The sequence below is a fragment of the Salvelinus fontinalis genome, chromosome 7 (assembly GCF_029448725.1).
Source record: "Salvelinus fontinalis isolate EN_2023a chromosome 7, ASM2944872v1, whole genome shotgun sequence".
In the NCBI taxonomy this organism is placed as follows: Eukaryota; Metazoa; Chordata; class Actinopteri; order Salmoniformes; family Salmonidae; genus Salvelinus; species Salvelinus fontinalis.
In genome coordinates, this window is record NC_074671.1 from 65,310,643 (window position 1) to 65,334,064 (window position 23,422).

Genomic DNA, 23,422 nt, shown 5'->3' on the forward strand with positions numbered 1-23,422 from the left:
CGCTAGATAAACTAGTAATATCATCAACCATGTGTTTTTAACTAGTGATTATGTGAAGATTGATTGTTTTTTATAAGATAAGTTTAATGCTAGCTAGCAACTTACCTTGGCTTCTTGCTGCCCGCGCGTAACAGGTAGTCAGCCTGCTACGCAGGCTCCTCGTGGAGTGCAATGTAAGGCAGGTGGTTAGAGCATTGGACTAGTAACCGGAAGGTTGCAAAAACGAATCCCCGAGCTGACAAGATAAAAATATGTCGTTCTGCCCCTGAACAAAGCAGTTAACCCACCGTTCCTAGGCCGCCATTGAAAATAAGAATGTGTTCTTAACCTCTACAGAGTACCTAACCCGGATCCGGGAGCACCCCCCACACCCCCCACACTGATTAGCATCGCTAGCATAGCGTCACAATTAAATAGTAGCATCTAAATATCATTAAATCACAAGTCCAAGACACCCAATGAAAGACACAGATCTTGTGAATAAAACCACCATTTCAGATTTTTTAAATGTTTTACAGGGAAGACACAATATGTAAATCTATTAGCTAAACACGTTAGCAAAATGACACCATTTTCTTACTCCAACAGTTTCTTACTCCATCAGGTGCTATCACCAATTCGGCTAAACTAAGATATTGATAGCCACTAACCAACAAACAAATTCTTAAGATGACAGTCTGATAACATATTTATGGTATAGCATAGTTTTTTTTTTTTAAATGTGCATTTTTCAGGTATAAATCACAGTTCTACATTGCAGCTGCAATCTGATATAGTGCTGATGCAGCTAGAACAATTACAGAGACCAACGTTATATAACTAATTACTTGTCTTAAAACATTTCAGAAAAAATACACAGCGTACAGACATTGAAAGCCCAACATCTGGTGAATCCAAACAATATTTCAGATTTTTTAAATGTTTTATAGCGAAAACAAAATGTAGCGCTAAATTAGCATAACCAGGCCAGCCAGAACCAGCTGGACGCGCGCGACCAGTTCACATGCACGACAGATATATGAAATAACATCGTAAATTGGGTCTTACTATTGCTGGTCTTTCATCAGAATGTTGATCAAGGTGTCCTTAGTCCTGATGAGTCGTTCAATCCATTCACAATGGCAACTTCCCCTCTTCATTTAGCCTGGGTACTGGTCGACTGGCACGGCCCCTGTCCAAAGTTAAAAAACTCAAAGAACGGAACACGGCAAAACTCCCGAAAAAATTCTAATAATCTGATTAAACTATATTGAAAAAACATACATTACGGTGATATGGTCACATGTATCAAACAAACTTCGACACGGAGATAGTTTTCATCCGTAACGTCAGCATAACAAAAGTCAATGGCTTCTCTAAAACGCGCATCTCAGGAAACCGGAAGTTGTCGGTCACGCTAAAGAAATAGGTCTTATTTCACGTCAGTACAAGATAAACAAAAAATTTCTCCTCTGACGTCTTCCAGACACCCAGAGGAAGAAGAAGGAAGTGTGTTTCGGGTCATAGGTCGCGTGACCATATATAGGCAGAGCTTTGAAGCGAGCATACACATCTTGCAATCTTCTTCTGGCTCAGGGAAAGTGCTGTGAAATGACCTGTGTTTGACTCAGAGACAAAATTGGAACGGTTTTAGAAACCATAGCTTGTTTTCTATCCACTGGTATATGGTTATATGCATATAGTAACAGCAATAATTGAATAAGAGGCAGTTTTATCTGTAGAGGCAATTATGCTAATGTGAAAACAGCACCCCCTGTATTCTCAAGAAGTTAATGTTCTTAACTGACTTGCCTAGTTAAATATAGGTGTAAAAAAATAAAAAAGATTACCGATTGTTATGAAAACTTGAAATCGGCCCTAATTAATCGGTCATTGCGATTAATCGGTCGACCTCTAGTACAGAGGCCCATTATCAGCAACCATCACTCCTGTGATCCAATGGAATGTGTGAGCTGTCAAGGCAAGTGGTGGCTACTTTGAAGAATCTAAAATACAAGCTATTTTGATTTAACACTTTTTTTTGGTTACTACATGATTCCATATGTGTTATTCCATAGTTTTGATGTTTTCAGTTATTATTCAATGTAAAAAATAAAGAAAAACCCTTGAATGAGTAGGTGTGTTCAAACGTTTGACTGGTACTGTTTATAACACCAACTCACTGGTTCTTCTGATTTTCACACAGGATACCATGTTGAGACAATCTCTACATCCAGAGAGCAACTGCAGGAAGATCACAGAGCTAAGAGGTCTCACCACTGCCCACATTGTGAGGAGATTTTCCCAATTCTATCAAAGCTGAAAATACACCTAAAAATACATACAGGAGAGAATTTGTATTTCTGCACTGACTGTGGGAAGAATTTCACAACATCAAGGGCTATGACAGTTCATCAGAGAGTACACACAGGAGAGAAGCCTTACTCCTGCTCTGACTGTAGGAAGAGTTTCTCTCAATCGAGCCACCTAAAACAACATGAACATATACACACAGGAGAGAAGCCTTACACCTGCTCTGTCTGTGGAAATAGTTTCTCTGTACGAGGACATCTAAAACAACATGAACGTATACACACAGGAGAGAAGCCTTACTCCTGCTCTGACTGTTGGAAGAGTTTCTCTCACTCAAGCCACCTAAAACAACATCAACGTATACACACAGGAGAGAAGCCTTACTCCTGCTCTGACTGTGGAAAATGCTTCACACAATCGTCTCAGCTAAAAGTTCACCAGAGAACACACACAGGAGAGAAGCCTTACTCCTGCTCTGACTGTGGAAATAGTTTCTCTCACCTGGGCCACTTTAAAACACACAAACGTATACATACAGGAGAGAAGCCATACTCCTGCTCTGACTGTGGAAAATGCTTCACAACATCAACTGAGCTAAAAGTTCATCAGAGAACACACACAGGAGAGAAGCCTTGCTCCTGCTCTGACTGTGGAAAATGCTTCACAACATCAACTGAGCTAAAAGTTCATCAGAGAACACACACAGGAGAGAAGCCTTACTTCTGCTCTGACTGTAGGGCGAGTTTCTCTCAATCGAGCCACCTAAAACGACATGAACGTATACACACAGGAGAGAAGCCTTACTACTGCTCTGACTGTGGAAAATGTTTTAAATCATCAGCTGAGCTAAACGGTCATCAGAGAACACACACAGGAGAGAAGCCTTTCTTCTGCTCTCACTGTGGCAAGAGCTTCTCCCGATTGGGCAATGTAAAAATACACCAACGTCTACACACTTGAGAGAAGACTTATCAGTTCTCTCAGACCAGCTGAGATTAGTCACTCCACTTAATTCTCATCTCATAAAATAATTGGCAATGTTGAATTGGATCAAATGAACAAAGTGTAGAACACTCTATTGTAATCCTATTGTTTCTCACTCTGAGAGAACTGTGCAGAGGAAAGGGAGCGTCATAGAATGTTAGCCTCTCTTTACTGATCAGTGTACATCTTGTCAGTTTTGCTGTGTTTTTTTAGCCTGCGTCCATAGACACATACCAGCTCTACTGGTACTACCAGCAGTACTGCACCTGTCGACGGCACAAGCTGTTCTGCTTCCACGAGCACATCCAATGCTAATTCTACGTTTGTTGTTAGCCCAGCTAGCATGGACACTGACAGTTGTGATTCTGATGCAGCCGAAGAGCTACTGCCCCTTTACCCGGGAAAGCACCGAGCAACAGACGGATGTTGGACCATCGAAGAGGTGCAAATATGGTGAGAACTACATTGATTTGGGGTTCACTTATATTGGGAATAGTGCCTTTCCTCAGCCACAGTGTGTTTATATCTCACAACTCGATGAAACCTTCACTCTTGCGCAGACATTTAGAAACAAAACATGCCAATTTGAAAAATAAACCACAGGAGTTTTTTGAGCGAGAGTTGAGACTACTTTCGAGTAGTAAGACATGTATAAAAGCAGCAGATACCATTAATAAGAAGGGGCTAGAAGCGTCTTATATGGTGAGCTACCGAGTGGCTAGGACAGGCAAGTTCCATACTATTGTGGAGTACTTAATTTTTCCTGCTTCTGCAGATATGGCTGGGACAATGCTGGGGGAAACTGCCCCAAAAAGTATACCATTTCATGACGCATTAGTGACATGGCAGATGTTTTGAAACAGTTACTGCTTCGCATACAAGCCAATGAATTCAGCTGGATGAGTCAACAGACGTGGCGGGCCTGGCACAGCTCCTGGTATATGTCTGTTAAAATTTTTGGCGGGTCAATTAAGGAAGACATCCTCTTCTGCAAACCACTGGAAACCAGAACAACAGGATATCTTTAAAAAGTACTGGACAGCTTTGTGACATCAAATGGACATTGGTGGTCAAGATGTGTTGGTATCTGTACTGATGGCGCGAAAGCCATGACAGGAAGACATAGTGGAGTGGTAACGCGCGTGCAAGCAGTTGCTCCCGACACTACTTGGGTACACTGCAGCATCCACTGAGAGGGGATGGGAATGCCTGACAGCTTGAAAGACGTTTTGGGCACTACAGTGAAAATTGTGAACTTTGTTAACATGGACAACACACAGGTCTTTTCATCATTGTATGATTTTTTTGTGAGCAAATGAACTCAAGCTTACGGACAATGTCAAATGTGATCTAGCGAAGCACCTGAGTGAGTTTGGTGTGAAAATACGCAGGTACTTTCCTGAAACGGATGACACAAACTAGAGTTGTTATCCCTTTCATGCCCTGCCTCCAGTCCACTTACCGATATCTGAACAAGAGAGCCTCATCAAAATTGCAACAAGCAGTTCTGTGAAAATGTAATTTAATCAGAAGCTACTGACAGATTTCTGGATTGGCCTGCGCTCAGAGTTTCCTGCCTTGGCAAATCGCGCTGTTAAGACACTGATGCCCTTTGCAACCACATACCTATGGGAGAGTGGATTCTCGGCCCTCACTAGCATGAAAACTACATACAGGCACAGACTGTGTGTGGAAAAGGATTTAAGACCGACTCTCTCCAATAAAACCCAACATTGCAGAGTTATGTGCATCCTTTCAAGCCCACCCTTCTCATTAACCTGTGGTGAGTTATTCACAATTTTCAATGAGCAAGTAAGGTTTTATATGTAAAATGGCTAAATAAAGAGCCAAATTGATTATTATTATTTGTGCCCTGGTCCTATAAGAGCTTTTTGTCACAACCAGGCTCGTGGGAAGTGACAAACTCACACTCATTCTTATGTTTAATAAATGTATCGTATAGTGTGTGTGTGTGTGACAGGCTTACAATATTTGAGAGCACGCTGACCCTGTTGCTAGAGGGTGTACGCAGCTTGAGGTTGAATGTTTGAAGGGTTACGGAACTGTAAACATTTTGGGAACCGCTGGTCTAGATAATCACAGTTCCTGCCCTGTCATGCTGATGGGAAGACTAGGGTATGGAGGACCATGAGTGCATGCATCCATGCTGTATGTCAGCATTGCAGGCTGGTGGTGATGGTGTGGGTTGTGTTTTCATGGAACACATTGGGCCCCTTGATAAAAGTGGAGCAACGTTTTAATGCCACAGGATGTCTAAACATCATTGCCAATCAGGTGCATCCCTTTATGGCAGCAGTTTATCCAGCTGCAAATTTATGTTTTCAGCAGGATTATGCCCCATGCCACAAGGCTTGTCCAGGAATGGTTCCATGAGAACCATGACAGGGAGATCAGTTTACTGCAGTGGCCTGCCAAGTCACCAGATCTCAATCCAATTGTGCATCTGTGGGAGGAGATGGAACGAGCTATTCGGAGTAGAGATCCACTCCCAGCCAACCCGACACAACTGTGGGAAGCATTGGAGTCATCATGGCCCAGCATCCCTGTGGGTTTCTTTCCACACCAGGTGGAGTCCATGGCCTGACGAATTGAGGCTGTTCTGAGGACAAAGGGGATTGCGACTCAATATTAAGATGGTGTTCCTAGTGTTTTGTACACTCAGTGCCAAAGAAAATTATTCAGACCCCTGGACTTTTCCCACATTTTGTTACAAAAATTCCTCAATCTACACACAAAGCCCACACTGACAAATTTAAAACAGTTTTAGATTTTTGGGGGGCAAATAATAAATAAGTATTCATACCGTTTACTATGGAGACTCAATTGTTCTCAGGTGCATCCTGTTTCCATTAAGTATCCTTGTGATGGTTCAACAACTTGATTGGAGTCCACTTGGTAAATTCAATTCAAACAGGCACACACCAGTCTATATAAGGTCCCACAGTTGACAGTGCATGTCAGAGCATAGTGAAGCATGGTGGTGACAGCATCATGCTGTGGGTATGTTTTTCAACAGCAGGGACTGGGAGACTAGTCAGGATCGAGGGAAAAGTTGAACGGAGCAAAGTACAGAGAGATCCTTGATGAAAACCTGCTCCACAGTTCTCAGGACCTCACACTGATCCACTTTCCAACAGGACAACGACCCTAAGCACACAGCTAAGACAATGTTTGCAAAAAAAAACTGTTTTTACGTTGTAATTTTGGGGTGTTTTGTGTAGATTGATGAGGGGAAAACGATTTAATACATTTTATATTAATGCTGTAACGTAACAAAATGTGGAAAAAGTCAAGGGGGTTGAATACTTTTTGAATGCACTGTATCAGATCAGTTTTCAGCATTAGTTTCGGTGGATTATTTTTACATTACCAAACACGTTTTGTTTAATGATAGACAGGCTATGAATTGACTAGTGTTTATTAAATTGTCTTTTAATGCTAGATTCATTGTTTTAGTCATTGATGAATTTAATTTAATAACTGTTGAAGTTAATTGATATGTTTGTACATTAATTTGTTCTGGGCAACATCTTCTCTTATGTATAGTTTTAAATTAAACAAACTGTTTTAAATGATATGGTGTCTATATATGAACCAAATTTGATCACATTCTCATAAACAAATGGCCTACACTGTGTATATACAATTGTTGACATCTGATGGTCATTCTTATGGTGGGTCGGAAAATGCAGGATCCTTCCTAGTTGAACCCACCAGAGGGGGACTGTCATGACGGTCCTGTGAGGATCAGGTTACAGTGGATCACGGTTCTACAGAGAGATCTCTCCCTCCCGAAGACGGGGAGAAGTATAGAGGGATTGATGGGGGGGTTTATGACCTCACGCCCATCGTAAGGCAACAGCCCAACTCCATTCTGTTCTCTAATGTGTGAGACTGGAATGTCTGTGTGCATTAGGAAGAGTTTACAGCCCAAAACTAAACAACATCAAATAAATGGACTTTGGGACATGTATATTTGATCAGCCAAATGGTGGAAACAATGATGGATGGAATATGAAAATGAATGTCTATTCTATGATGTTATTAGAAGTTAGTTGAGGATGTTATAACGAGAACATTAACTTGTGGAGTTTTCATAATGTATATGTGATGTTGACATACTTTGTGTAGAAAATATGCAGATTAAAGAGAATATTTTGGTGATAAGAGTGATTTTAGTTGTCTAAACGAGATCATAATAAATCCTAATACCTTGCATTGTAACTAGCTACGCCCCAGGGAACCCAGAGAGTGTGTCATAAAGATGGAAACGCCCCTTTCTACTCTAGGGCATAAAACATGAGTTAAGAATTTACATATCAGACTAAGTTGACAACATGCAGCAGACGAGGTCTACGACTAGTCGTGATCCCGAAATGCAACACGAGGTTGAAGATAAAGTAAATCTCAGAACAATCAAGTTTGTGGTGGAGTAGCTATTCTAAGTACTGTATCTAGGAAGTTGAATTTAAGCAGAACCATCCGGCTATTCTTTTCAAGTCACCGGTTGTCTACATGGCCCTCTTACCCACGTCGGGAGCGTGGGTAAGAGTTTACCCACGTTGGAAAATCAGAGACTAACACCTGAAGACGAATGAACAAGGCGTTGGCCAAACTTTTCCCACTAAGCGGAACTCGACCCACAAAGAGATACCCAACAGAGACCTTCAACACGTAAATACATGCATTACACTTTTTACCCATAACAGGGGCAGTTCAGGGCAAGGTGTTAGGGCTGAAACTAAGCATAGTTTACAAATGTATCCAAGTGTATCTCTCTCTCTCTCTCTGTCTGTATATCGTACTGCTTGCCGTGCAGTAGCAGAGAGAACAGTCTATGACTAGGGTGGCTGGAGTATGTGGTGGAAAATCGTCTAGAAATATAACACTTACAAGAACTTGTGAATTCAATAAAGGCTTTTAATACAAAATATCATAAGCCGTGCTGGTCTGCGGAACAACCAACTTCCCTGAGCACTGGCTCTTCCTTTATACACATACAGCATATGAGTCCATCCCACATGCAAATGAAGTTACTTCCCTCAGTCCATCTGCCACCATTATCTTTTAGTTTAAGCTTCCTGTTTGTTCACGCCCATTTCTGCTTTCGGTTAGGTTATAATGGTGGCGGGACCCTTTCATGTCCTAAAAATAATATATGTCCAGCTGTCCTATGGGTCTATGTCTTTGGCCTTTGTACTTATGTTTAGCTTGGTGTGCTCTTTGGTATGTTGCCCTTATTAGGACTAGTAGATTGTGTGTCCCTCTGACATTGGTATGTCCAGCTTATCCTAAGCACTTATGGCCTTGGCCATTATACTTATGTTTGTTCCGCTCCATCTAATCTTTGGTATGCTGCCCTTTCCAGAATAGCAAATGCACTTAAGTGTCGCCTTCTCCTCCTGTGGTCTGATGTACACATGTCCTTGCTACTTTTAGTATTACATCTGTCCCTATATGTAACATTAACTCCCACAAGTCTTTGACAATTTTTAGGGCCTTCCTCTGACACCGCCTGATATAGAGGTTCTGGATGGCGTGAAGCTTGGCCCTAGTGATGTACTGGGCCGTACGCACAACCCTCTGTAGTGCCTTTGTGTCTCAGGGTTCGATTTTTAAGATAAAATACTAATTTAGATCTGTTTATTTCACATCCATTAAGTAGATACTAAAATAACCTTCAACTCTTTTTTTTCAGCTTACTTTTTTTCTTCAGCATGTCATGTCTGTTTTTGTTCTGTCTCACATGACTTTTGACATTCTTCTTTGTATTACACTTTTTTAAAAAGTCTTGATAATTACAAAATATTTAATGCACCTGTTTAAAAAGAGTCAAATACAGGGAAACTATATACACTGCTCAAAAAAATATAGGGAACACTTAAACAACACGATATAACTCCAAGTCAATCACACTTCTGTGAAATCAAACTGTCGACTTAGGAAGCAACACTGATTGACAATAAATTTCACATGCTGTTGTGCAAATGGAATAGACAAAAGGTGGAAATTATAGGCAATTAGCACGACACCCCCAAAAAAGGAGTGATTCTGCAGGTGGTGACCACAGACCACTTCAGTTCCTATGCTTCCTGGCTGATGTTTTGGTCACTTTTGAATGCTGGCGGTGCTCTCACTCTAGTGGTAGCATGAGACGGAGTCTACAACCCACACAAGTGGCTCAGGTAGTGCAGTTCATCCAGGATGGCACATCAATGCGAGCTGTGGCAAAAAGGTTTGCTGTGTCTGTCAGCGTAGTGTCCAGAGCATGGAGGTGCTACCAGGAGACAGGCCAGTACATCAGGAGACGTGGAGGAGGCCGTAGGAGGGCAACAACCCAGCAGCAGGACCGCTACCTCCGCTTTTGTGCAAGGAGGTGCACTGCCAGAGCCCTGCAAAATGACCTCCAGCAGGCCACAAATGTGCATGTGTCTGCTCAAACGGTCAGAAACAGACTCCATGAGGGTGGTATGAGGGCCCGACGTCCACAGGTGGGGGTTGTGCTTACAGCCCAGCAACCTTGTGGGCAGCCGTGGTACTTTTCGTTCAAATATTTTTATTGAACACACACAGGAATGGTGTATAGGTATGAAAGGCAGGTATACAATTTTTAACTAAACATAAAAGAGCAGACAGAAATAAAAAGATCCAGAGTTCTGGGTACAAAACAATTATTACAAAACAAGACATACAAAACAAGGACAGGTAGAAAGAAAGAGGGTGGGTGTCACCCCCCCTTATTCCCCCCCTTTATCCCTCCCCCCCTTATCCCTTCCCCTTATACCCCTCCCCGCTGCTCGGGTGGCGGTGCCAGCACGTGCTGCCCAGAGGTGGATTAAAATATTACAATGGAGAGTGCGTTAAAAAGTACAAATTCACAGCGCCGAATGGTCCAAGTAAGAGAGGAAAGGCTGCCAGATTTGATCAAATGTTAATAATTTATTGTTCAGAATATATCTAATCCTTTCTAAGTGTACAGTGTTTGCCAATTCGCTGAGCCATAATTTGGTAGTGGGCGCTTCCCTCTTTTTCCAGAACAACAAGATTAGTTTTTTTGCCGAAATGAGACTGTAAGAGATGAGTTGTTTTTGGGGGTTGGTTAGTCCGATTAGGGAATCAGACACTCCCAGGATTATCAGAAGCGGGTCTGGGTCAATTGAAGTCTCCAGAACTTCAGAGAGGATCCTAAAAATTCCACACCAGTAACCATGCAAGCTAGAGCATAGGGCAAAGCAGTGGAGAAGTGTACCCTGTGCAGCCTGACATTTATCACACAAAGGGGATGTATCAGGAAATATCCTATGCAGTTTGGTTTTGGAATAGTGTAATCTGTGTAATACCTTGAATTGTATGAGCCGATGTCTGGAGTTAATGGAGCAGGTGTGGATATACTCCAAGCTATCTTCCCAGTCTGCCATCGAAATGTCAGTCCCTAGTTCTTCCTCCCATTTTGCCTTAATGGCCTCTGTAGAGGGTGTGCTAACCGATTGAAAAGAGTCATATAAACGAGATATCAGTTTGTCTGAGGTGGGGGATGTTTTTATGCATCCGTCAAACATGGAAGGCTTAGCGTTCCCAAATGTTGGGAGGTGTTTCCTAACATAGTCTCTGATTTGTAGGTATCTGAAAAAGTTATTTCTGGGAAGATTATAAGTTTCCCTCAGCAACTCAAAGGAAGCAAAGGTCCCTTCTATATATATATCCCCTATGGTACTTATCCCCAACTCTCCCCATTGCTCAAAGGTGTTATCAAGGTTGGAGGGGGCAAAGGAGGGGTTCCTGGCAACAGGGAGCATGAATGACATTGGTCTAAGCTCAAAGTGGGTTTTAATTTGCTTCCAGATTCGGACTGTGCTATGTATAATAGGATTGTTACGATAAAGTGACCTCTCCAGATTGACAGGCGACAAAATCACAGCACCAATAGAGAAGGGGTGACACTCCTCACGCTCCATACTAAGCCAGGTGGGTGACGGACGTGCGTCATCCAGCAAAAACGTAACCGCACGGAGGTTAGCGGCCCAATAATAAAATATAAAATTTGGGAGAGACAGTCCTCCTTCCATCTTGGATTTGCAGAGGTGTTTTTTACCTATCCTGTGTGTTTTATAATCCCAGATGAAAGGATTGATAATTGAGTCCAGTTGTTTATGAAAGGATTTAGGTATGAATACTGGGATGTTCTGGTATAGGTAGAGCAGTTGTGGGAGGAAGACCATTTTAATGGCATTAATTCTTCCGAGCAGAGAAATTGGGAGAGTTCTCCAAAATTGTATGTTTGTTTTTAGTTTTTGCATCAGCGAGGGGAAATTCTCTTTAAATAGTAAGGAATATTGTTTGGTAACTACAATTCCTAGATAGGTAAATTTTTCTGAAGATAACTTAAGTGGAAGATGTTCTAGCCAGGAGGTGTTTTGTAACCGTATGGGCATTAATTCACTCTTGTTCCAATTTATTCTGTATCCCGAGAAGGTACCAAACAAATTAATCACATCAAGAATAGCTGGAATACTAGCTTGGGGTTCTGTTACATAGAGGAGAATGTCATCTGCGTATAGGGAAATCTTATTTAGAGTATCTTTAGTATTATAGCCGTGTATTGCTGCATCAGATCTAATCGTCTGAGCGAGAGGTTCAATGATTAGGGCGAAGAGCATCGGCGACAGCGCACAACCCTGCCTTGTCCCTCTGTAGAGGTTAAATCGGGGCGACAATGATTGGTTAGTGAGTATTCTCGCACAGGGGTTCCTATATAAAAGCTGGATCCAATTTATGAACCCATCTCCAATATTAAATTTATGTAGGACTTTGAATAGATAGGACCACTCAACTTGGTCAAAAGCCTTCTCGGCGTCAAGAGATATAACGGCAAGGTCCATGTTTGGTAACCTCTGAGAATACATAATGTTGAAGAGGCGCCTGAGATTGAAGAATGAGTTTCTGTTCGGGATAAAGCCGGTCTGGTCCGAATGGACCAGTTTGCCAATTAAAGTGCTAAGCCTGTTAGCCAGGGTTTTTGCTAAAATCTTTTGGTCTGTATTGAGGAGGGATATTGGTCTGTATGACCCTACCTCTTCCGGATCTTTACCCTTCTTATGTATAACTGTAATGAATGCTTCATCCAAAGTAGATGGGAGAGCTCCATCCTCTCTGGACTGAACCAACATTTTGTGCAGGTAGGGAGAGAGCATGTTGCTGAATGTTTTATAGAATTCACCCGGGTATCCATCTGGGCCCGGGGTCTTGCCACTCTTTAGAGTTTTGATTGTTTCTCGAATTTCTTCAAGAGATATTTCCTTATTCAGGAAGTTAGAATCTTCCTGGTTCAGGGCAGGAAGATTACAGTCATCCAAAAAGTTTTGCATAATTAAGGGGTTAGAATCGGCTTTAGATGTATATAGAGTCTCATAAAACTGACGGAATCTGTCATCCCGTGGTACTTTTAAGTAAGTCCACCATATGGGAACCCCTAACAACAGCGCCCTGAAGTATAAACTCTCCAGAATCGTTCCAAGCAGCTAATCCCTTTGAGTCTTTTATCTTGTTCATAATGTATTTAACATTCTTCCGGTTACGTAAAGGCACATGTGTCAGTAGGTCATGCATAACTTTATCTTCAAAAGGCATTTGAGCTTCACCAGACATAGGATCTTCACTAGGTAAGATCGCCGGTACAGGCCTTACCGGGGCCTGGCTATCGTTAGGTTCGACATCTGTTAAAGGGTCCGGTAGGGAAAGTGTTAAATGGTTGGTCTCTCTCTCCCCTTGCTTTACCAGAGTCAAATATCTTTGCATTAGGTTTGTGTATTTTTGGATCTTATCATAAGGGTTCAATCCTTTTCGGTTCAAAACATCCTTCATGGCCGTATCCAACTCATTTTCAGCTGTTTGTCTGATATTTTCAGGACCCTGCATTTGATTTTTAAGTCTATCCAACTCTTGTTGTGGCACCAAGTACATTTTAGTGGCCATCACACCGCGTGTTCAACCCCCACGTCTGGCCGCAATAAGGCTGGTGATGAAGGGCACAGCTATGCTGAGTAAAGGTATAAGAAAACCTCCAGACTGTTGTATACTATGTCTTTTCTTTTGAAGACTGGCCCTTTTATTGGCAAAGAGTTTGATCGCGGTCTTTTGTCTCTTTAATTTTTTCAATTGGTTCAGGGTGAGTGGAATGCGTCCTTTGAGAAGATTCAAAGCAATCTCACATAAGGCTAATATGAGATCTGAAGAACAACTACCCAAGATGGCCTTCCGTCCTTTAGCTGTAGACCCAACTAGCCTTGTCAAGAGGGGCAGGTTTCTTTTTAAACGCAGAGACATAGCGTTTACTTTTTAGGAAGGTATGCAGCAGGCCGCTCCCACGGAAACAGACCTGTACGTAGCCTAAGGTGTTCTGGAGTATTTGCTTTTAAATCCACGATTAAATAAGAAAATGGCTCTTTGGTAGCGTCCTCATAGCTCTCCATAAAGTATGATTTCCTTCCAGGGTACATCTGCTGAGCTAGAGTGCTAATTTGCAGTTTGTCTCTAGGATTTTTAAACAATACCATGTAGTTGGCATTCAAGCTAATGGTACGGCTATTTTTACCTTGGTGAAACACATTCTGGACCAAGTAAAGCACGGACAGGTTTCTATGATGAGTATATTGGGTAAAAGCTCGTGCAATTTCTGGATGTTCGCTACCAGCAAATAGCATATCGTCCAAAACAAGCAGATTGTGTATATGTGGGGGGAGAAGTTGATCATCAGACAGAGAATCGGGTATTCCTTCAACAAACTTGATTTTTATTGTCTTCAATAATTCATCATACAGAGGTTGGTAACAGGAATAACACCATACAATATTGTCAGGCTTTTGAGATAACACATGTTCAGAATTCTCTAAAATACTTTTTACAAAAAAAGTTTTACCACTGTTTGATGGGCCTGCAATTAAGGCCGAAAAGGGCAGTTTTAAACGGGGGTCAAAATCCTCGACAGCCGTCATTATATCTTAAGCTTTAAGACACACTGGGGCTTGTAGCCTAAGTCAGTAGCCAAAGGGCAATGTGGTACCGTCAGGCAATAGCCGTCTCTTGTCATAGACTACCCTGAATCTTTTAGTGAGTGGGGCGTTTCTTAGATGGAACCCCTTTTTATCCCTCACTATTTTGTTGTAGGAGGTCAAAATCTCCAAGTCACTATTCTTGTCATTTACGAACCCGTCGACCAAACGCGTGATTGATTCCAAGTTTACACGCGGGGCATTTTCGTAGTTTTGAGTCACGCCTTTGGCTTTCAACACCACGTGATTGTCTTTAGTCCTAAAAGCATAGCTTTTGGGCCCACATGAGGACCATTCTGTGATATGGTCACCCTCGGCGAGTTCACTAGTTAAACCCCCAAGATAGTTGCTAAGTGGGGGGTTCCAATCCCCCGGCTTGCTTACATAGACCACAGAGTCTGTGTCGTGGTAAAGAACCCGCCGCTGAAGCTGTTCCATGAGGGTGTACAGTTCAAGTCGGGCATAGGCTGTGGTAAATGCTGCAAGAAACACATTTACATTACCTGGGGGTAGAACCCACTTTGGGTTGCGCCGCCATTGCACCAAGGCAATGTCTTGACTCAAGAATGAAAAATGTGAAATTTCGTATTGGTCCGAAAAAACAAATTCCAAAAATTCTTCCGGGTCTTTAATGATCGAAGTTGTTAGCATATTGCTTCTCTGCGCTAACTTCCCCCAAAGGGAGTTCAAGTACAATTTCGAAACATTTCTTTTGGTTTTGTTGACCTGTATTCTGTCAGGGTCAAGAAGTATGCCTTCTCTGTCATGGTAGTCTTGAATGTACTTCTCTTTACTTTCTTGATCTGTGACCGATGCTGGATAGCCTGAAGCCATCTGCTTGCATCTCAAGAAGGTCTTGATGTACTCTTTAAAAAGTGTGTCTGATTTCCTGGAAAAGTTCCACACTTCAAAGATTTTGGCCACACGATACCCCTTCTCCAAAGCCTTAGAGAATTCAGCGGTGACCCAGACACCTGTCAGGGCTCTTTCTTGATCTGAGTGATCACATGGGTTTTCCTGGTTGTTGTTTTCACAGCATGTGCGACAAAGGGGAAAGAAAAGTTTTCCTTTAGACCCCTTGTAAGGCAGCACAGGTATAAACAGACCCCTAGGAGGGTAGACAGTCGCTTTGATTAAACCAAAATAATTTTGGGGTTCGTCAAAGTCGCTGTGAATAATTTCAGGATGCCCTATAGGATAGCATGAGGAACTCATTACATGAGGATATAGGGATGTAAAATCTACATAGCCTATTGTCTCGTCGGGTTGAGCTACATAACGCAATGTCAAAGCATTGGTCCTGCCTCCAAACAAGGCCTGTCTCGGTTCCAGGGGCTCTGGAGGGTCATATTGGGTAAGGAAGGCCTGAACATGAGGATCCGCCTTTTTCAGGGCTGTCCATTCGTGTTCCCACAAAACCACAACTTTTAACCCGTATGTAGCCTTTAAAGAATTCAGTTTGTCTTGAAACTCTTGGTACATTTCCCCAAAAGTCTTTTGGGTTAGGACACACATGGCCTGGGGGACAAAGCATAATTTACAACCGTGGAAGAAACAACCGTTGTACTCATACACTGTCTCAACACCGTCAATCTGTGTGTATCCATCTACATGGTAAGGCCCAAAAGCCTTCTCCCCCCGATTCAAAGCATGTTGGATAAAAACATTTTTATCCTGGGCTAGGTACTCCAACCATTGAATGGAGCCACTAGAGTAGGCCTTGAATTGTCGTCGGTAGTTGTCTGGCGATGGGATCGCTATAGAGGCTGGAGTTAGATAGTGTGTACGATAGGTTTTCATGCACGCGGATGCAATAGTTGTACAGCTCCAGGGGTCAATGCCTGCATCTTTGATTACCTCTTCTCTGAATCTGAGGCATCCTTCACGTAGTATAACCACGTCATTGTCACAGTATGATTCCATCTCTTTATGAAAATCAAAAGTTCCATGTCTTACTGTCTCGTACCACGTCATGAATTTCTCACGCTCTTTGGTAGACATTTGATCACAACCGTACATTTCGGGGGCTGGATAAGCTCCTATATAATGTAGATTCTCCTCAGATGTGAAGAAGTGGGGGAAATAGCCTTTGACCGAGTTTTCAAAACCCAAGGCCTCTGGCATTTGAGCCAATCTCATGGGTAAGAAGCTTAAGCTGTCAATGTATCTCTGTTTGAAGGCGTGGTCAACAAAACATAAGATTTTACTCCCTTGAGCAATGACACTGGGCGCCACGCCTTGCTGTATCAAAGGGTTCAGAAGCAGATAGGAGTCATAGGCTCGCGCATTGTGAGCTATAAACGTGAAGTTTCTGTACTGGGCCTTTCTAAAATGTTTTAGAAAGAGTCGGGCGCAATCGGGCCCCTCGGCCGACCACTTTTCACCGGTGAAAGTCATGGTAGATACAAAAATAGGCAAGTGAACCCCTGATTGCTGATTTGTCTCAAAATCATAAAAAACATATTTCTCTGTATGTTCATCTTCAGCCAAGGGCTGAATGTAACACTCATGTGTTACTTCTTGAACAACTTCTGCGTCTCTGCTTTTCAAGGCCCCTTTACAGATTGGGCAATGTATGATTCCACAAACATGGGGTTTAGGGCTGTCTATTTTAAGGTTGTAATTGCAATGACATTTTGGACATTTCTTGTTAACCTGTCTAGGATCAGCGTGGCGCTAGCGGCACCCCCCCCCCCCCCCCCACTGAAAAACCAGTGCCGCGAAATTCAAAAAAAATATTTTTTTTAAATATTTAACTTTCACACATTAAAGTCCAATACAGCTAATGAAAGACACAGATCTTATGAATCCAGTCAACATTTCCGATTTTTAAAATGTTTTACAGGGAAGACACAATATGTAAAGATGTACATCTATTACCTAAAAACACATTAGCATAATCCACCATCTTTTATTTGTCCACCAACACCAGTAGCCATCACCAATTCGGCTAAACTAAGATATTTATAGCCCCTAACCAACAAAAAAACTCATTAGATGACAGTCTGATAACATATTTATGGTATGGGATAGGTTTTGTTAGAAAAAAGTGCATATTTCAGGTATATGGCATAGTTTACAATTGCACCCACCATCACAAATGGACTAGAATAATTACAATGAGCAACGTGTTTACCTAACTACTAATCATCAAACATTTCGTAAAAATACACAGCATACACGAATCGAAAGACACAGATCCTGTGAATACAGACAATATTTCAGATTTTCTAAGTGTCTTACAGCGAAAACACAATAAATCGTTATATTAGCTTAGCACATAGCAATTAGCAGCCCAGCATTGATTCTAGCCAAAGTGAGCGATAAAAGTCAACATCGCCAAAAGATATTAATTTTTTCACTAACCTTCTCAGAATTCTTCCGATGACACTCCTGTAACATCACATTACAACATGCATATACAGTTTGATCGAAAATGTTTATATTTAGCCACCAAAATCATGGTTAGACAATGTGAAATGTAGACAAGCTGGTAAAGAAAACGTCCTTGCGCCACTTAGACAGTGATCTACTCTTATACATAAATACTCATAAACGTGACTAAAAAATATAGGGTGGACAGGGATTGATAGACAATTTAATTCTTAATACAATTGCGTTATTACATTTTTTAATTTATCCTTACTTTTCAATACAGTTTGCGCCAAGCGAAGCTACGTCAAAAAACATGGCGTCCTAAGCCACTAAAATGTTTCGACAGAAACACGATTTATCATAATAAAAATGTCCTACCTTGAGCTGTTCTTCCATCAGTATCTTGGGCAAAGGATCCTTTCTTGGGAGAAATCGTCTTTTGGTGGAAAGCTGTCCTCTTGCCATGTGGAAATGTCAACTACGTTCGGGATGAACTGAAAAGCGTGCCCAACTTTTCACATCGTTGCAAAAATAAATGTCCCAAAATCGCACTAAACGGATATAAATTGCTATAAAACGCTTTAAATTAACTACTTTGTGATGTTTGTAACTCCTATAACGAGTGAAAAGATGACCGGAGAAATATAACAGGCTAAACTAACGCTTGGAACAGGAGAGGGTCGGTGTCTTCCACGCGCGTTACGCAGCAAGAAAAGACTTGCTAGCTAAAGGTTTTTTTCATTTGTAGGGCCTGTGAACGAGCAATCGAGCCCGTTGGAATCGTCATCACGTAAAGGCATCCAGGGGAAGACGTAAGAAGTGTCCGTATAGTCATAGCAACGACAGAGCCCTTTTAAATGACTTCAGAAAAGTGGCCAACGTTTCTCAAATCTGACTCCATGTCAGGGAAATTGCTGTAGAATGGGCTCTGTTCCACTTAGAGACAAAATTTCAACTCCTATAGAAACTATAGACTGTTTTCTATCCAATAATAATAATAATATGCATATTGTACGATCAAGGATTTTGTGGGAAGCCGTTTAAAAAATTAGCCACATTAGCATAAATAGTCTAAACAGCGCCCCCATCCCCAACAGGTTAATGTCACAAATGCTTACAGATTTACAGGCCTTGGGGTGCCATGTTTCAGTTTTGTGTTTTTCGTAACAGTAGGCCGAACGACATGTGCGGTGACAATCCTCACAGGGTGTCAAGTTTAGCGGTTGCATAGGGCAATGTTTATCCAGACATACTGAACAGTTATAATGGCACGAGTGCCCCCCCTTGCGGGTGTAGCCGGTATGACAGGCTGGACAGACATATGGGGCGCCTAAAAATGCTGTGATGTTAGTTACGGCATAGTAATGCTCATTTTGCACATAAAAGTACATAGTCTTAGGGTGTGGCTCTTGTATATTTTGGAACTTCAAGAGAGCGTCATTAGCCCTGCTGTGGTACAAAACCACAATCTTGATATTCAGAAAGTTTTCAAATTTGCCTATGTCGGAGAAAGCCACAGCCTCCTGTATACCTAAACCCACAGCCTTTTGTAGCTCTTGAGCTTTCTGTAACGCTTCGCGCTCTGTACATCCTGGGCTGAGTAAGTGGGCCAAACCTATGGCAAAGCATAGCTTATTACCATGATTGTGAACAATTATGAGGTAGGCCTTTTTATTGCTTATGATTTCGGACTGCATCAGGCTATCGAGTTTACGTCTCTGCCCGCCGCCCCCTTGTGGTGGCCGGACTAATTGTACTACAAGTTCGAGGGTCCTATCTGCTAGCACGTTTAAATTTGACTGAACAAGGCGTTCTAGCAGGTTAACAAATTGTTCAAGATCTGCTTCACCCCTATTTAAAATAAGCGACACACGGCTCTGCAGACTGTCTCCAAAAATTTCCAACTGTAAGGTATCCCTTGGTTGGCTATAAGCTCTAACTCTATCTACCAGTTCATTCAAAGTGTCCATAAGCATTACGTAAAACACAGCATATTCCCGAATCTGACCCCCCCATGCGAAATTGAAAAACTGTCGAACCTCAATATTGTGGAATTTATTTCGATACAAAACATGTTCACTGCGATCAAGACCATCCCCATCCTGATTTGCTAGACAATTGTCCAACTGTTCAAAAACATCGTATTGGGTTTCAGACTCTTCAGACATGGGTGTTTTAAAGGCTGGCTTAGAGGTGTAGGTGGTGCAGAATTAAACCTAGGGCTTTCGTTCTGTACATTGTGATCAAGACCTTCCCGCTCCAGATTTGATAGACATTTGTTCAGCTGTTCAAAAACATCGTATTGGGTTTCCTCTTCGAACAAGGGTGTTAAAGGATGGCTTAGAGGTGTAGGGGGTGCAGAATTAAACCTTGGGCTCTCGTTCATCTGGGTAATTAAAGATATGATTGATTCGGGTATCTGTGATAACCTGTTTTCATCTGCAGACCCTGACTCATTCATACGTGTAATAATTTCAATGAGTTCGGAGGGAATCTGGGATAATAGGTTTTCATCTATAGCCCCTATGTCAATTAGCCCAGAATCATTCATATGGTTAATTATATCTTGGAGCTCTGTAGGGATTTCCGCTAAGAGGGTTTCAATTGTCTCGCTTAGGTCTATAGGGGGCGCCATTTCTCTACTTAAGGATGTGTGTGCTTGTGTTTTTTTTTACATATGTGTTTTTTAACGGAGGTATTTGCTTGTTTTAACCCTACTGTTGTTTAACATGCGGGGAAGCTCTCTACGCCAGAATGACACATCCTGATTGTATTGATGTTCGAATAGAATACCCATACGACGTTGAAGTAAAGTCTTTCGTGATTTTAAACCCTGTGTAAAAGCCTTGAAAAGCACGGCTTGGTCTATTTCACAAGAGGCTGTTGCCCCACCAGAATTGGCCGCTTCAATAAGGTTGGCCACTTCACAGAACATCAAATCGTCTACCTCAGAAATGTCATTTAAAACTTTGAAATCATCAGGCTTCGCTGTTCTGGTGACTGGGGTCTTTGGCGCCTCCTCGGGATCTAGATGTGTAGCTTCTTGGAGGTCTTTATAAGCCGGCGAGGAGTCTGCATTAAAAATAATACATACAGAAAAATAGGTTATTAACCCTAAAATATGTTTGATAAAAATGTAAAATACATTTCAGATATAAGCCTATATATTAACAATACATTAATTAAATACCTCGGCTTTTTTAAAGAGGGCTGTTCTGAAGAAGCTCTGAGAACTCGGGAACATGTCTTTGGGCAACCCTAATTATAGCATCGGCCTGGTCTGTAGCTTGTGAGCCTGAAAGTAAAAAAAAAAAAAAAACACCATTAGTCCATGTTTAAACATATTCAGGCATAAAAATAAAACATATATATAAATGATAATTGATTCATACCTTGTCCTTGTAACGCTGTCTCGTGAATACCCTCCCAGTAGTATTGTTCGGGTGAAGCGGACCTGTGGATCTGGGCCCTGATTGTCCGTTGGTGTTTAATAGGGGGCGTCCAACGGTCCTGGGTCAGGGGAGTTGACAGGCCGTTTAAAGTCTCTGTTTGCGGCTTGTGTGTAAATACATCCTGGGAGTAGGGCACAATTGTCTCGTAGGCATATCCTTCACAGAAACCGTGTAGACTCCCTATGGCACCCGTTCTAGGATGTATTTCCGCTGTAAACACATAAAATAACTTTTAATATAAGATGCCGACACTTTTTGTTTTTAAGGTATAAATATTCTTACGGAATTCTTGAATCTTACTTACTACAATTCAGGGTCGGCGTTGGGATGTAAACAATTTGTTCCGGAGACCCTACGGCCGGTTCGAGTTCAGTTATATCTCGGAGAATCTGAGTGAAGGTTTGAGAATCTAAAAAAACATTAGATAATATTAAAGCTCTAATCATTTTAGCTAATATTGACATTTTATACGTTAAGAATCCGGGCCCTAAGGCCTGTTTAATATTTCTATAACATACAACGTTTTCAAACAATTCCCAAGAACAAACAAATCTAATATATAGCATATGTAAATATTTATTTCAAGAACTAACCTTGAGAAATATCCATGAGGAGGGTTTTTACCAGATGATCTTTTTTAACGGGGTCCGTCCGATAACTATTCCTGGGGGAATGCTGTAGGGTAAATGCGCGAAAACAAAGCTAACAGGGGGACCTGTTTTGCTTAGCTTTTGTAGCCGTATGACTCGCGTGGTGTCGTATTTTTTCGCGCTAAAACCGCATCAAAGTTATCTTTGAAGCCTAAGGCATGTGGTTCAAACACCAGCCATTTGGTTCAAACATAGGGTATTGGGGGGTGTCTAAACATTAGGTATCTTTTTTTGATATTCTAAAATCTCCGGGGGCTAGCATCTAGATGCTGGGGTGGGGAGGTCTCGACAGCGCTGGGCTGAATGACTTTTAGGCATCTGTTTTGCCAGATAGTGTAAACCTTGGTTTCAAACGACCCCCATGCATAGAGAGCCTTGAGCGCAGATGCAAGGGTATTTTTTTTTAACAAACACCTCGCCCCCTTTTTCTGTTTTTGAAACACACACACACACACACACACACAGCCACTACATCATACGCACGCCCATACGCGCGCACATTGCGCAAGTTTTTTTTCTCAGGGACAGACTGCGCTAAGAGTGAACAAACGCGAGAGTTCATAACGTGGTGAGATTCTGCTTTTAAAACCATTCATTTCATTCAAAATATTTAGTACATACATTTTATAGCGTTACATTCTTAAGGTATTTTACGAAGCCTTTCTTACAGATCCAGGGATCTGATGCAACCACCCCCCATTGTCAGTGTCCAGTTGGTCATCAAAATGCCGGGATCTCTTGCCAGGCTCATCAACACTTGGTAAGTTTTCACTCCAGGGGTACATCCTACGTCGGGCCTTTTGGTCCTGGCTATGTCTCAAGAAAAGCCGAGGCCAGCGCCTTAACTGTTCGCGATTTTTGAAGAGAATGTCCAGCTTATTCATGTGTTATGAAAATTGGATAATCCACCCATTTAAAACTAAACACAGGAATAAAAAAGTTGACATCTTTGCATGCTCTGGATGCTACTGGAGAATTGACAGACTTTGTAGCATTACCCGCATCATAAACTTCACAGGCTAAAATTGTCACTTTGTTGTCAGGGTTATAGTCCATTGAAGCAATTCTTAGAGCCTTGAGATCACTGCGTCCGAAGACCTGTTCTTCCAACGCATAGCCTGGCACAGCTGTGCCACTCAGGACCTGTTCAATTTTACAAAGAGCCAGCCTGATGTTTAGCCATTCTCTCATGCCCAGAGCAGGAGAAAAACTCCCAGGTTTTGCCTGATAAACGGGTTTGGGGCCACTGGCGTTGAAGATCTTTACCGTAGAATCCTCCGGCTGGAATATGTAAGACATGTGGCCCTCACTCGTACCCAAAAATCCTTTAAAACATTCTGGAGCTTCACACAGAACTTCCTCAATGCTTTGGTCACTGGGTTCATGACAAGCCGCGCATAACATACCATAAATTGGCATATGTGTCATTTTTGTTTAATATTCAGGGGGGGGTTTATCTTGTACAGTCTTAAACAGGAATTGTTTTGGGGCTTTATAAGGCTTCTGCAAAGCCAGCCTCTTTGAAATGTTCATTAACAACCCCCAACACTAGACATCCAGGAACAGTTTGACATGACACCTGGTCACTTACCCCAAAAAG

At 41.9% G+C, this 23,422-nt stretch overlaps 1 protein-coding gene and 1 long non-coding RNA gene across 3 annotated transcripts in view; one reads left to right on the forward strand and one right to left on the reverse strand.

Moving 5' to 3' along the window:
* LOC129860157 (zinc finger protein 501-like) overlaps positions 1–23,422 on the forward strand; it is a 188,260-nt gene that overhangs the window by 11,708 nt on the left and 153,130 nt on the right. Inside the window, exon 4 of one of the 2 annotated variants that reach the window (XM_055930514.1) lies at positions 2,186–7,464. The exons of the other annotated variant lie outside the window; for it this stretch is intronic. Coding sequence (XP_055786489.1) covers positions 2,186–3,252 — 1,067 coding nt within the window. The 3' untranslated portion in view covers positions 3,253–7,464. Of the gene's footprint in view, positions 1–2,185; positions 7,465–23,422 lie in introns of those variants that run through there. 2 annotated transcript variants of the gene reach the window in all.
* LOC129860224 (uncharacterized) lies at positions 20,952–21,799 on the reverse strand. The gene is made up of 3 exons (XR_008760323.1): positions 21,477–21,799; positions 21,113–21,382; positions 20,952–21,015 (listed from the first exon to the last, which is right to left on the reverse strand). It is a non-coding gene; the product is annotated as an uncharacterized LOC129860224 (long non-coding RNA).